Source organism: Capricornis sumatraensis, chromosome 21 (assembly GCF_032405125.1).
Source record: "Capricornis sumatraensis isolate serow.1 chromosome 21, serow.2, whole genome shotgun sequence".
Lineage (NCBI taxonomy): Eukaryota > Metazoa > Chordata > Mammalia > Artiodactyla > Bovidae > Capricornis > Capricornis sumatraensis.
This window is the reverse complement of record NC_091089.1, coordinates 27,988,909-28,001,287: the sequence shown is the minus strand read 5'-3', so window position 1 is coordinate 28,001,287 and position 12,379 is coordinate 27,988,909. Positions and strand designations below refer to the sequence as shown.

Here is a 12,379-nt window from a genome sequence, read left to right as displayed (position 1 = left end):
AAGCAACATTCCCCAGTACGTGCTGCCCACAGATTACTGGCTGCTCAAGACAACTGTTTCTGAAAACTCAACTTCATGTTCAAATAAATTTAGGAAACTAGATTATACTTTTAAAAGGTCTCTTGACAATAGTAGGTGTTCCCAGAGCTCTTAATACACTAAATGACACTAATTCTCCCAAATACATGCTTTTTAAGCAAACTCGACCTAAAATTTTTTTCAGGAAACATACATAACTGGTGTATTTGTATTTTGAAAAATAATGACATCTTTTATCTTTACACAACACATAAAACTTTACTGTATTAAAAAAGAAAACCTCAGTTGCTTACGAACCACACAACTTCCCCCAAACTCCATGCCCTTGCTCAAGAAATCTTTTGACTATCACATATCCACAAGATAGAAAATCAAAAATTCCTTTCCCAGAATTCAAGATCTTTCCTAATCTAGGCCTTTTTCCTTACTATCCTGTACTGAAAAGGGAGTTTTCCCACTGTTCCCCGACCACTCAATTATCATTTCTACCTTAGTCCATACCATTCTAACCTCATCTCTGTTCTCAAAAGCAAATGCTCATCCTCTTCCATTCCACCAACATCTACCTATTCAAGTCTATCTCATTATACTCCATCCCTAAATCTTTTGCAGTCTACACAAGGAGAAAGTAAAGATTTCAGCCTCTATTCACTGCACTGTCCAATACAGGAGGCACCAGGCACAAGTGTCTACAGAGCACTTCAAATACATCTAGTCCAAACTTAGGTGTTGATATAAGTGTAAGATGCACACCAACTTTCAAAGACTTAGCGATAAAAAAAGAATACAAATTATCTCATTAAGTTTTTTTATACTTATTACCTGCTGAAATGACAAGTTTGGAAATACTGGATTAAATAAAATATTTAATCTCCTTCACCAATTTCTTTTTATCTTTTTACAATGTGACTACAAAGTAACTTTAAGTTATGCATGTGAGTCACATTGTTACTACTGGATGGCACCGCTCCTGCCTGTGAACAAGTGATTTTAAATATTATCAGGAGATAAGATGATCTGACTAAGAACACCTTGTCTTGAATCACACCGCCTGTTTTTAAATCTTTCCCACCTGTCTAGGACTGACCAAGTTAGCATCTCCATGCCTGGATGTCCTCAAATTTAAAATGGTGTTAACAGTACCTTTCTCATAGGACTCAAGACAGACTAAAAGAGAAACGCTAAGTATATACATCAGTTAGTGTTACTATTCTTTATTAACAGAGAAGGAAAGAGCACTCCAATCACAGGCAAACTTGCTCCTCTGTTTTGTTTTTTAATATTTAAGAATGTAGAGCACTTTGTCGTTTTTGTTGAGTTAGTAAAAAATACTGCAGGAGATGAGATGGATGGCTAAGGTACAGGCTGAAGGAAATTCAAGAGTTCTCAACCTGTTTATTTTGGATAGCTCCTTGTCTCCTTTAAATACAAAAGTATAATGGAGGTATTCTCCCAAAGAATACACACGTGTGGCCTGTAAATACATAAAACTTATGGCACAGCATCTGTGTGTGAAGAAGTCATCATAACCAAATAAACATCATGGTCGTTGTCTTGACAACCTTTATTATAGAACCTTTTTAAAGTTTATAACAAAAAAATCTTACCCATATTTTTCAATGTTCTGTTTGCAAAGTACAGGTAAAGATATTGATTAACCACACTAGACTATTATTACGCTTACTTTTCCCTAATAAAGAATCTAAAGCTGGAGAAAACAGGCAACTCTTCAATAAAAAGATATTTCTTCTGTTGATTAAATTTTTATCTGAAAAAAAAAACCCCACAAACTTCAGGACTTTTCCATCCCTATAAATCTAGATAACTGCCACTAACTCGATTAAATTATTCTAACAACTTGTCCTTATTTCCTCATCCATCAGACCAAAAAAAAAGGCTGTTCCAAGTTTCACTACTTTTATAATACCTTTTATTTGCTTGAGAGGTAAAGTAAAATTCTGGATACCTAGAGAAATATTTTCAAAAGAAAAAAGTAAAGTAAACGTTAAATCTTGAAAGGGATACCTCACTGCTAAAGAATATAATACTTAAGGCAACTCTGAAAACCCAGTTTAACTCCCAGGGGAAGACGATTCGTCTTCTTTACTAAGACCTCATTGGTCTAACAGCGAGCATCTTCTTAGCCTGACCTCCTTGCAACTTCCTAATTCCCTCCCTACGGCCCTTGAGAACAGGCTCAATGCCCTTCTCTGCGGCTCACGTTTAATTACCCAACAGTCTGGTTTGTCCGGGAAGTGCCCGAAAAACTGGAGGTCAGAACCAAGCTGCTGTCTTGACCATCTCTTTTACAGAACCTCCTCCTGCGGCCACTAAAGACACCGCGGGGCCCCAGCCCGACGCCACTCTCCCGGCTCCAAGATGTAAACACCGCCCTTCTCTTCCCCGCCCGCCCCCAACTTCCCTCTCCCGGCCCCGGCTTTGCAGGAGCTCAGTGCAAAGGGGAGAGCACATACCCTCAGAAGTGAGGCGAGAAAAGGGCTTAAGCAACTCCGCGAAGCTAAGGTGATTGAGACGAGTAAGCCGCTCGGCTTCGTCGCTACACAGCGCGGCCACACAGGGGACGAAGGAGTCCGGGATGAGCTCCTGCACTGATTGTACACACTGGGCCATCACCGCGGCAGAGGCAGCGGCGGCGTCCGCCCTCCGGCCCACTCTCGGAGGCTGATCCTGCGGCTGCAGCAGCTACCGCCGCCGCCCGCCGGCCTGGCCCGGCCGGGCGGGGCCGGGCGCTGAAGCCTTGAGACCAATAGAACGAACAGACGCTGCCGCCTTGGCTCCCGGAGCACCCGCCACAGACCCCTCCCCGTCACCGCCGCTCCTCAACGCTCGCCCCGGCGTCCTCGCATTCCACCCTGATAGGTGGAGACGCCGGCAGTCGCCAGTTAGTCCTCTCGACGGCAAAGCCTTGGTCACTGCCGGACTGGAACCGCCATATTGAGGCCGAACCCTGACCCACCGGCGTACTTATCCCGGCAGCCCCCGCGTTCGCCCCTCACGTGACAGTGTTAAAGTCGATAGGGGCGGGAGAAAAGAGCCTGGAAGAGGGAAGGAGGCTGGTCGGCCGGCTGATGCCGGAAGTGCGATAGGCCGACCTCCTGTTGGGCGGGTCTGGGGCGGGGCTACGAGCGTGGTGGGCGGAGCCAGGTCGGTAGGCACGCGACGCTCGGCCTGGTTCCCTTAGCGCGTAGAAAACCAGAGGTGTGACGAGGGAGTAGACAGGATGACGCTCGTGGTCGGTGCTGTCACAGTGGGGAGGTGCCCATTCGCCTTCCACGCCGACTTGGTCCTCCCTGGAAACAGTGGACAAACCTTGTGTGGCTGTTCTCGCAGCTTCCGGCCAGCTCGCCCCGCCCTTCCCACGCTTCTGGTGGAATGACTAGGGGCAGCTCTCGGCAGGCCGGTAGCTGCCAGCCGGATTCTTGGAGGTTTGTCTGGAGCCGGTTTAAACCGCCCACGTACCGTTTGAACGCAACCATGCTTTTAGAAAGGGCTGCTACGAAGGTGGACTCAACCAGCGGGCATAAATATGTGCCGTTGTGGCACGTAAATATGTGGCAGTTAACCCGAGTGTAAGAGAAACTCCTGCATTTTCGTTGGTCTCAGGGAAAGCCTTGGCCCCCGACCTTTTCATCATCCTCGGGCGCTTCCTTTTCACACTCTGCTGCAAAAATTACTTCCTAGGGATGAAGGTGTGGGAAGCCAGTAATCATGTACCGAATGAAGACCTGAATTGGCTTCTTCTCTCCCTAGCTTTCATTTTTACAGATTTTTCTTCTAAACGTGTAGAAGTGAATGAAAGGAATTTTACTAAAATATTCAACTGATTGGACTTATTCTGAATTGTATGTCAAAAATACAAGACAGAAAACTGCAACTCCGTTTCATGGCTTTATGGTCCATGGTTTAAAGGAGGCTTCTCCAAGGAAGGGGGCTTCCCTGATGGCTTAGTGGGTAAAGGAATCCACCTGCAATGCAGGAGACACAGGAGATGGCTTGGACAGAGGATGCTGGCCGGCTACAGTCCATGGGGTCGCAAAGAGTCACACATGACCGAGCGACTAAGCACATTCCCCAAACGAGTATCTCAAACTGTCGGATTGTTTGGCACCTTGAAGTTTCCACCATGGTAAGAATTCATGACAGGTAAGTATGCCTTTCTCCTATAAACTGAAAAATGGGAAGTAGGAAAGGGCAATAGGAACTTAATGACATGGCAACTTAGCCACAGATCAGTCTAGAAACTATAACACATGCAAGTTGGGGATCTGGAAATTCATTTCCTTAGAACCATCTGTGCCTGAGAACCTCTTGGAAAGTCTTTTATCCCTTGGAGTATACATACTCCCTTTTGAATACCTTTGATATGTCCTTTACGCTTTATAATGTGAGAATCTTATGTAACTGCGGGTGACTCAAGTTATAAGATACATTTTTTGTAACAGGGCGCCTCAGTGCAAGCATGCTACTTTAGTTCTCAACTCAGAAGTTAAAAAGGCAACTTGTTTTTTACATTGGAGGTAAACTAACTGTATTAGACTCTGGGAGAAGGACTCTCAAGTGTAATTTACTCTAAATGGATATTTGGAGATAGACTTCACATATCATAAAATTCACTCCTATAAAGTGTACAGTTCAGTGGTTTTTACTGTATTCAGAAAGTTGCACAATCATTACTGGTAATCCTGGAACACTTTCATCACCCCCCAAAGAAGCTTATTGCCCACTATCAGTCACTCTGCACCCCAACACCCCTCCAAAGTGAAGTTGCTCAGTCGTGTGCGACTCTTTGCAACCCTGTGGACTGTAGCCCGCCAGGCACTTCCAGCCATGGCATTTTTCCAGGCAAGCATACTGGAGTGGGTTGCCATTTTCTTCTACAGGAGATCTTCCCAACCCAGGAATTGAACCTGGTAGAATTCCAGAGATGGGGGAGCCTGGTGGGCTGCCGTCTATGGGGTCGCACAGAGTCGGACATGACGGAAGCAACTTAGCAGCAGCAGCAGCTCCCACATTGCAGGCTGACTGCTTACCGTCTGAGCTACCAGAGAAGTCCCTAGAGCACCCTGGAAATCTCTCATCTATTTTATGTCTCTATGGATTTACCTATTCTGAACATTTCACATAAATTGAATCATATAATACATGGCCTTCGGTGTCTGACTTCTTTCACTTGGAGTAATGTTCAAGGCTCATCCATATCGTAGCATGAATCAGTATGTCATTCCTCTTTATATCTAAGCGTAAATGGATTGTTAGCTTATGCATTGAATTTACTATCTAACACCACATGCACAGTTTCCAGTGAGTGACTGCACTGTTAATATCTATTTCCTAGTCTATCCTAAACTACCTCACGTGTTCATCTTCTAAGGTATTTTCTTTCCCTATAGATTAAAGCTGAGTCACTGCCATATTTGCATTTCAGCCTACAGGAATGGGGAAAAGAGACTGGAAAAGTAAATGACTAATGATTTCAGATCAAATTTAAAAATGGCATCCAGCAATTTCACTCTTATATCACTGGCTCTAGTGTCTCCAAAGGAGACTAGAAAGTGTAGGCCTGAGAGTTCTGTTGCTAAATGAAGAGAATGAAAGTGGGATGACAGGGCAAGTTTCTCCTCCCCACTTGATTAGGAATGAGGTACCCCACAAGATGTATTTGCCTGAATTCTAAGATATGACACTTCTCTCATTTCTCTGACTCCGCTGGACATTGACCCTTTTTACATCACTTGTCCTCTGAACCATTTACTTTCTGCAGAACCCTCAAGGCCAGGAGAATAAGATCTATCACTAAAAGAGAGGAACCTTGCTGGGCCAAATGATAATAACACAAACAACTAAGGATCTCTTTTCCAAGTACTGAAGATGAGACCCAACTTCTTAGACTCCCCAAATCAAAGAATCCCATAAAACATATGCTACGCCAGTAGGCATATATTTTGAAATACTGTGTTATCAAATGCCCATGAATTCTTTTTTATGTAAAATAGTGGCCAGTCTCTTCTGATATCTACTGTGATAAAAAACATGGACACTGAAATTGGAGAGGCCTGGACGCAAACGTATCTCCACCACTTGTGCATAAAAGTCATATCACCATTGTCCATCACCATACATCAAGCAAGCATGACGCTTTATGTATACTGACTACTACTACTGCTTCTTACACAAACCTGAGAAGCACATGTGTAGCCAGTTACCAGATATGGCACCTGAAGCACAGAGAAGTTAATTAGCTTGTCCCAGGATAACACTGGTGCAGAACCAGCTCGGTTCTTAACCCTAGAGACTTGATCACTAGGATAAATTGCTTTTCCACGTGTTTCCTTACTTTGAGAGCACCTACAGAAATTTTAACTTGCAATAGCTTGCAATACGGTTTTAGCAATAAATCTGTGACTTTTAACAAGTTATGCATCTTCTGAGACTCACGTTCTTTATCTGTGAGCTTATGAAGTTGGAACTAGATGCTTTCTTGTATTCATTCCAATGTGAAGATATTTTCACTATTATTAAATTGCACTGTGTTAACAGTAGATGGTGCTATTGAGTATTGGCTTCAAAAGCCAATTAAAAAACTGGTTCTAATTAGCCACTAAAACAACAATTCCTGAGTACAATACAGGATCTCACATGGGAGATAATTGGAGGTCCAGGGATGCTGAGAAAAGTGGTGCTTTAAAAGTTTCCTACGCTTATGTAGAGTCTAAAAAAAATGGATGTATACACAAAACAAAAACAGACAGACATAGAAACCAAACTTATGGCTATGAAAGTGGGGAGAAGGAGGGACATATTAGGAGTATAGCACTAACAGATACAAACTATGTAAAACAAATAAGCAACAAGGATTTACTATATACATAAGTTATACCCAATATTTTGTAATAACTTATAAAGAAATATAATCTGCAAAATCCAATCACTATGTTGTTTACCTGAAACTAACACAGTATTAAAGATACTTTACTTTTTAAAAAAGTTTCTTAAAGAATTTTATGCTAGGATACTTTCAAACACTAAAAAAAGAAAGGTTTAAATATATAATCCACATATTGGCCCACACTTGTTATCTTATTTACTGTACTGGATGTTTTAAGTAGGCTTATTATCATTAAAATTCTGACTAAAACAGATGACATCCATTTCCTGGTTATTTTAATGATGAATCATAGCCATAATATTGCTCATAATTCTATTTTATACTTATTATAGGTGTTTAAGCCCCATATAAATCCTCCTCTAATTTAATCTGCAACAAGTAAAAATCTTTTATACATATTTTCTCCTTTAGGCTTCTAAGATAAGAAATACTATTAGTACTTGGTTTTAAATCATGTGTAAATACTTCCAAAAACAACTGGATTTGGATAAGAAAAATATAGATAGGGGAAGCAGTGGGTGGGAATGTTGAAGATCTCAACTCCAAACAATTCTATAGACAGTAATCCTCAAGATTTAGGCTAAAAATGATTTGCATGCTATGTTGTAGATTGGTTGCATAGACCCATGACTTTACATTTAGGAAAAATCACAATATCATTTTAAATGTGAAGAAACAATCTTAGAGATATAATTTCCCCAAGGTCATATGCTTAGTTAACCACAGAGCTGGAAAAAGCTTCCCAGTTTCCTAACTTTCAGTCTCAAACATGTTTCATTATACTTCCGTAGTTTATATATTAACGAAAAGATTTTTACTTACTTGCCCTTCCTTATTTCAGAAATTATTTAATGTAACATATATTGTTTTCATATATCTTTATAAGTGCTTTTAATTTCAACACATTGCAGTGATTTTACATAAAAATAAAAGGAATAGTTACAGCTGCTAAGCAGTCCTCAAAAGCCATGAATGAATACTTGTTGGCTAATTTGTAAAGTAATGCTCAAAATTCTCCAAGCCAGGCTTCAGCAAGATGTAAAACATGAACTTCCAGATGTTCAAGCTGGTTTTAGAAAAGGCAGAGGAACCAGAGATCAAATTGCCAGCATCCGCTGGATCATCAAAAAAGCAAGAGAGTTCCAGAAAAACATCTATTTCTGCTTTATTGACTATGCCAAAGCCTTTGACTATGTAGATCACAATAAACTGTGGACAATTCTGAAAGAGATGGGAATACTAGACCACCTGACCTGCCTCTTGAGAAATCTGTATGCAGGTCAGGAAGCAACAGTTAGAACTGGACATGGAACAACAGACTGGTTCCAAATAGGAAAAGGAGTACGTCAAGGCTATATATTGTCACCCTGCTTATTTAACTTATATGCAGAATGCATCATGAGAAACGCTGGGCTGGAGGAAGCACAGGCTGGAATCAACATTGCCAGGAAAACTATCAATAACCTCAGATACGCAGATGACACCACCCTTACGGCAGGAAGTGAAGAAGAACTAAAGAGCCTCTTGATGAAAGTGAAAGTGGAGAGTGAAAAAGTTGGCTTAAAGCTCACCATTCAGAAAACGAAGATCATGGCATCTGGTCCCATCACTTCATGGCAAATAGATGGGGAAACAGTGGAAACAATGTCAGACTTTATTTTTTGGGGCTCCAAAATCACTGCAGATGGTGACTGCAGCCATGAAATTAAAAGATGCCTACTCCTTGGAAGGAAGGTTAAGACCAACCTAGATAGCATATTCAAAAGCAGAGACATTACTTTGTCAACAAAGGTCTGTCTAGTCAAGGCTATGGTTTTTCCAGTGGTCATGTATGGATTTGAGAGTTGGAATATAAAGAAAGCTGAGTGCCAAAGAATTGATGCTTTTGAACTGTGGTGTTGGAGAAGACTCTTGAGAGTCCCTTGGACTGCAAGGATATCCAACCAGTCCATCCTAAAGGAGATCAGTCCTGGGTGTTCTTTGGAAGGACTGATGTTGAAGCTGCAACTCCAATACTTTGGCCACCTGATGCGAAGAGCTGACTCATTTGGAAAGACTCTGATACTGGGAAAGATTGAGGGCAGGAGGAGAAGGGGACAACGGAGGATGAGATGGTTGGATGGCATCACCAACTCAATGGACAGGGGTTTAGGTGGACTCTGGGAGTTGGTGATAAGACAGGGAACCCTGGTGTACTGTGGTTCATGGGGTTGCAAAGTGTCAGACACGACTGAGTGACTGAACTGAACTGAACTTGCATGGTAAAAAAAAATACTTGCAGTTTGAAAGAAATTGAAGACCTGAACACATGAAAGGACATGTTCATGGATCAAAAGACTTAGGATTAAGACGTCAACACTTCTCGAATTGTTCTGTAGATTCATATCAAATTACCAACTGCCCTCTTTGTAGGAATTGGCAAGCTGATGGTAAAGTTTGGCTAACTTCAAGGGAGCCAGAATGGCCAAAATTATCTTAAAAAAACAAAATTGAAGGACTCAAACCAACTAATTACAAATTTACTGCAAAGCTACAGTAACCAAGACTGTGTGATAATGGGCATAAGAATAGACATATAGGTCAATGGAATAGAAATGAGAGTCCCAGGAAAAGGCCTCATCTTTTAAGGGCAATTGATTTTCTTGAAGGGCACCAAGGCAATTAAAGGAAAATAAAATAGTCTTTTCAACAAATGGTCCTGGGTCAACTGGTTCAGTTCAGTTCAGTCGCTCAGTCGTGTCTGACTCTTTGCGACCCCGTAAATCGCAGCACGCCAGGCCTCCCTGTCCATCACCAACTCCCGGAGTTCACTCAGACTCGTGTCCATTGAGTCAGTGATGCCATCCAGCCATCTCATCCTTGGTCGTCCCCTTCTCCTCCTGCCCGCAATCCCTCCCAGCATCAAAGTCTTTTCCAATGAGTCAACTCTTCGCATGAGGTGGCCAAAATACTGAAGTTTCAGCTTTAGCATCATTCCTTCCAAAGAAATCCCAGGGCTGATCTCCTTCAGAACGGACTGGTTGGATTTCCTTGCAGTCCAAAGGACTCTCAAGAGTCTTCTCCAACACCACAGTTCAAACGCATCAATTCATCTGCATGCAAAAGAATGATGTTGGACCCCCACCTCACACCATATACATAAAAATTAACTCAAACTTGAAGACCTAAATGTAAGATCTAAAACAATAAAACTCATAGAAGAAAACATAGGCATGAAGGTTCATAACCTGGAATTAGGCAATCGTTGCTTAGCTATAACAGCAAAAGCAGAAGAAACAACTACAAAAAGAGACTAACTGAACATCACCAAATTTTAAAAACTGTGCTTCAAAGGACACTATTAAGAAAGTGAAAAGACAACCAATAGTATGGGAGATGTTTTTTGCAAATCACATATCTAAAATGATTTGGTGAAAATATGATAAATGTCAATATGGCTAAAAATGGGATTTGGATACCCAAAGTATAGAGATACAAGGGGAAGAAACTAGGATATGTAAAGAACTACTATAACTCAATAAAAAGGATAAATTATCCAATCAAAAATGTGCAACATCTAGGTAACATCTATTACCATAATATAGTTACAAAAATTGTTTCTTCCTGTGATGAGAACTTTTCACACCTCTTCTCTCAGCAACTTTTAAATGTATAGACATTTTTTAGACTTTTTGTGGTGACCGTTTCACGATATACACTGAATCATTACCGTATACACCTGGGAATAATATACTATTTTATGTCAATTATAGCTAAATAAAAGGAAACTGTTAATCAATTAAAGGTTATGTAACAAAAATTCATAATATTACACTTAATGATTAAATGTAAGAATCATTCCCTTTAAAATCAGATTGAGACAAAAATTATCTTGTCTCATTATCACTGTTTCTATTCAATAATTTTGTAGCTTCCTTACAAAAGCAGCTGGAGAAGAAAAATAAATTTTCAAGATTTCAAAAAGAACAAAACTACTTATTTAGAAATTCTATAGTGGGCTAAATAGAGAGAGCACTTTTATCATATCTTTGTAACTCTCCGTCTCTTCAGTTTCCCTCCCCAAATTAGGAGACAGAACTCGTGTTTTCACCATCTTTTATAGCTAAGACATCATCGTTTGTTGTGGGTTTTGTCAGCTAGACATATGTACAAGAATCCTATCTGATAGTTATGTGAGGAAACACTTTGTGTGGGGAGCTTTCAGTTATGCTCTCATTGGTAGTGACAGAGGCACCATAAACCTATCAGTTCCACCAGCATTTAACCAGAGATCCAGTGCAGTTCCAATCAAAATAGCCACAGAGATTTTATGGAATTTGACAAAGTAAACCTAAAATTCCTACTTAAGAGCAAAGGTGTAAGAACAGTTGATAATTTTGAAGATGAATTAAAAGGTAGAGGAATTTGAACAGCAAGCAAGGTATGTTAAAGTTTTTGAGAGTCAGGAAGAGACAAATAGCCTATTGGAATAAAATGGAGAGGTGTGGGACAGACCAACTTGAAACATGAACAAAAAAATGCAGAAAGGACAGATTATTCAATAAACAGTGCTTCAAGAATTGGTTATCTATATGGAACAAAAGTCCAATCAATTTTCTACATCCCAACAAAATAAATCAGGTCACGTGGAATAAATATGCAAACAATAATAACACTACTTGATGTTTATTATGTGCTGATACAATTTTAAGCATTTTACATACCCCAGTTTATTTAGTGCTCATAACAACCCTGTGAAGTAAGTACTACTAATATCGCTTCCATTTTATAGATGAGGAAACTCAGGCAAAAGAGGTTAACTAAGTTTCCCCAGGCCACAGTATCATAAAGTAGAAGAGCTATAATTTGTACTTTGGTAAACTGTGTCTTTTCTTTTCCATGGGGATGGTCTTGATCCCTGTCTCCTGTACAATGTCATGAACCTCCGTCCATAGTTCATCAGGCACTCTATCAGATCTAGTCCCTTAAATCTGTTTCTCACTTCCACTGTATAATCATAAGGAATTCTATTTAGGTGATACCTGAATGGTCTAGTGGTTTTCCCTACTTTCTTCAATTTAAGTCTGAATTTGGCAATAAGGAGTTCATGATCTGAGCCACGGTCAGCTCCCGGTCTTGTTTTTGCTGACTGTATAGAGCTTCTCCATCTTTGGCTGCAAAGAATATAATCAATCTGATTTTAGTGACCATCTGGTGATGTCCATGTGTAGAGTCTTCTCTTATGTTGTTGGAAGAGGGTGTTTGCTATGACCAGTGTATTCTCTTCGCAGCACTCTATTAGCCTTTGCCCTGCTTCATTCTGTATTCCAAGGCCAAAACTGCCTGTTACCCCAGGTGTTTCTTGACTTCCTACTTTTGCATTCCAGTCCCCTATAATGAAAAGGACATCTTTTTGGGGTGTTCTAAAAGGTCTTGTAGATCTTCAAAGAACTG

At 40.7% G+C, this 12,379-nt stretch overlaps 1 protein-coding gene across 1 annotated transcript in view; it reads right to left on the bottom strand.

Moving 5' to 3' along the window:
* The window catches only part of TRAPPC8 (trafficking protein particle complex subunit 8), an 85,298-nt gene extending 82,628 nt beyond the window's left edge, over positions 1-2,670 (bottom strand). Inside the window, exon 1 of the mRNA XM_068993630.1 lies at positions 2,514-2,670. Coding sequence (XP_068849731.1) covers positions 2,514-2,670 — 157 coding nt within the window. The remainder of the gene's footprint in view (positions 1-2,513) is intronic.
* Positions 2,671-12,379: the final 9,709 nt, after the last annotated feature.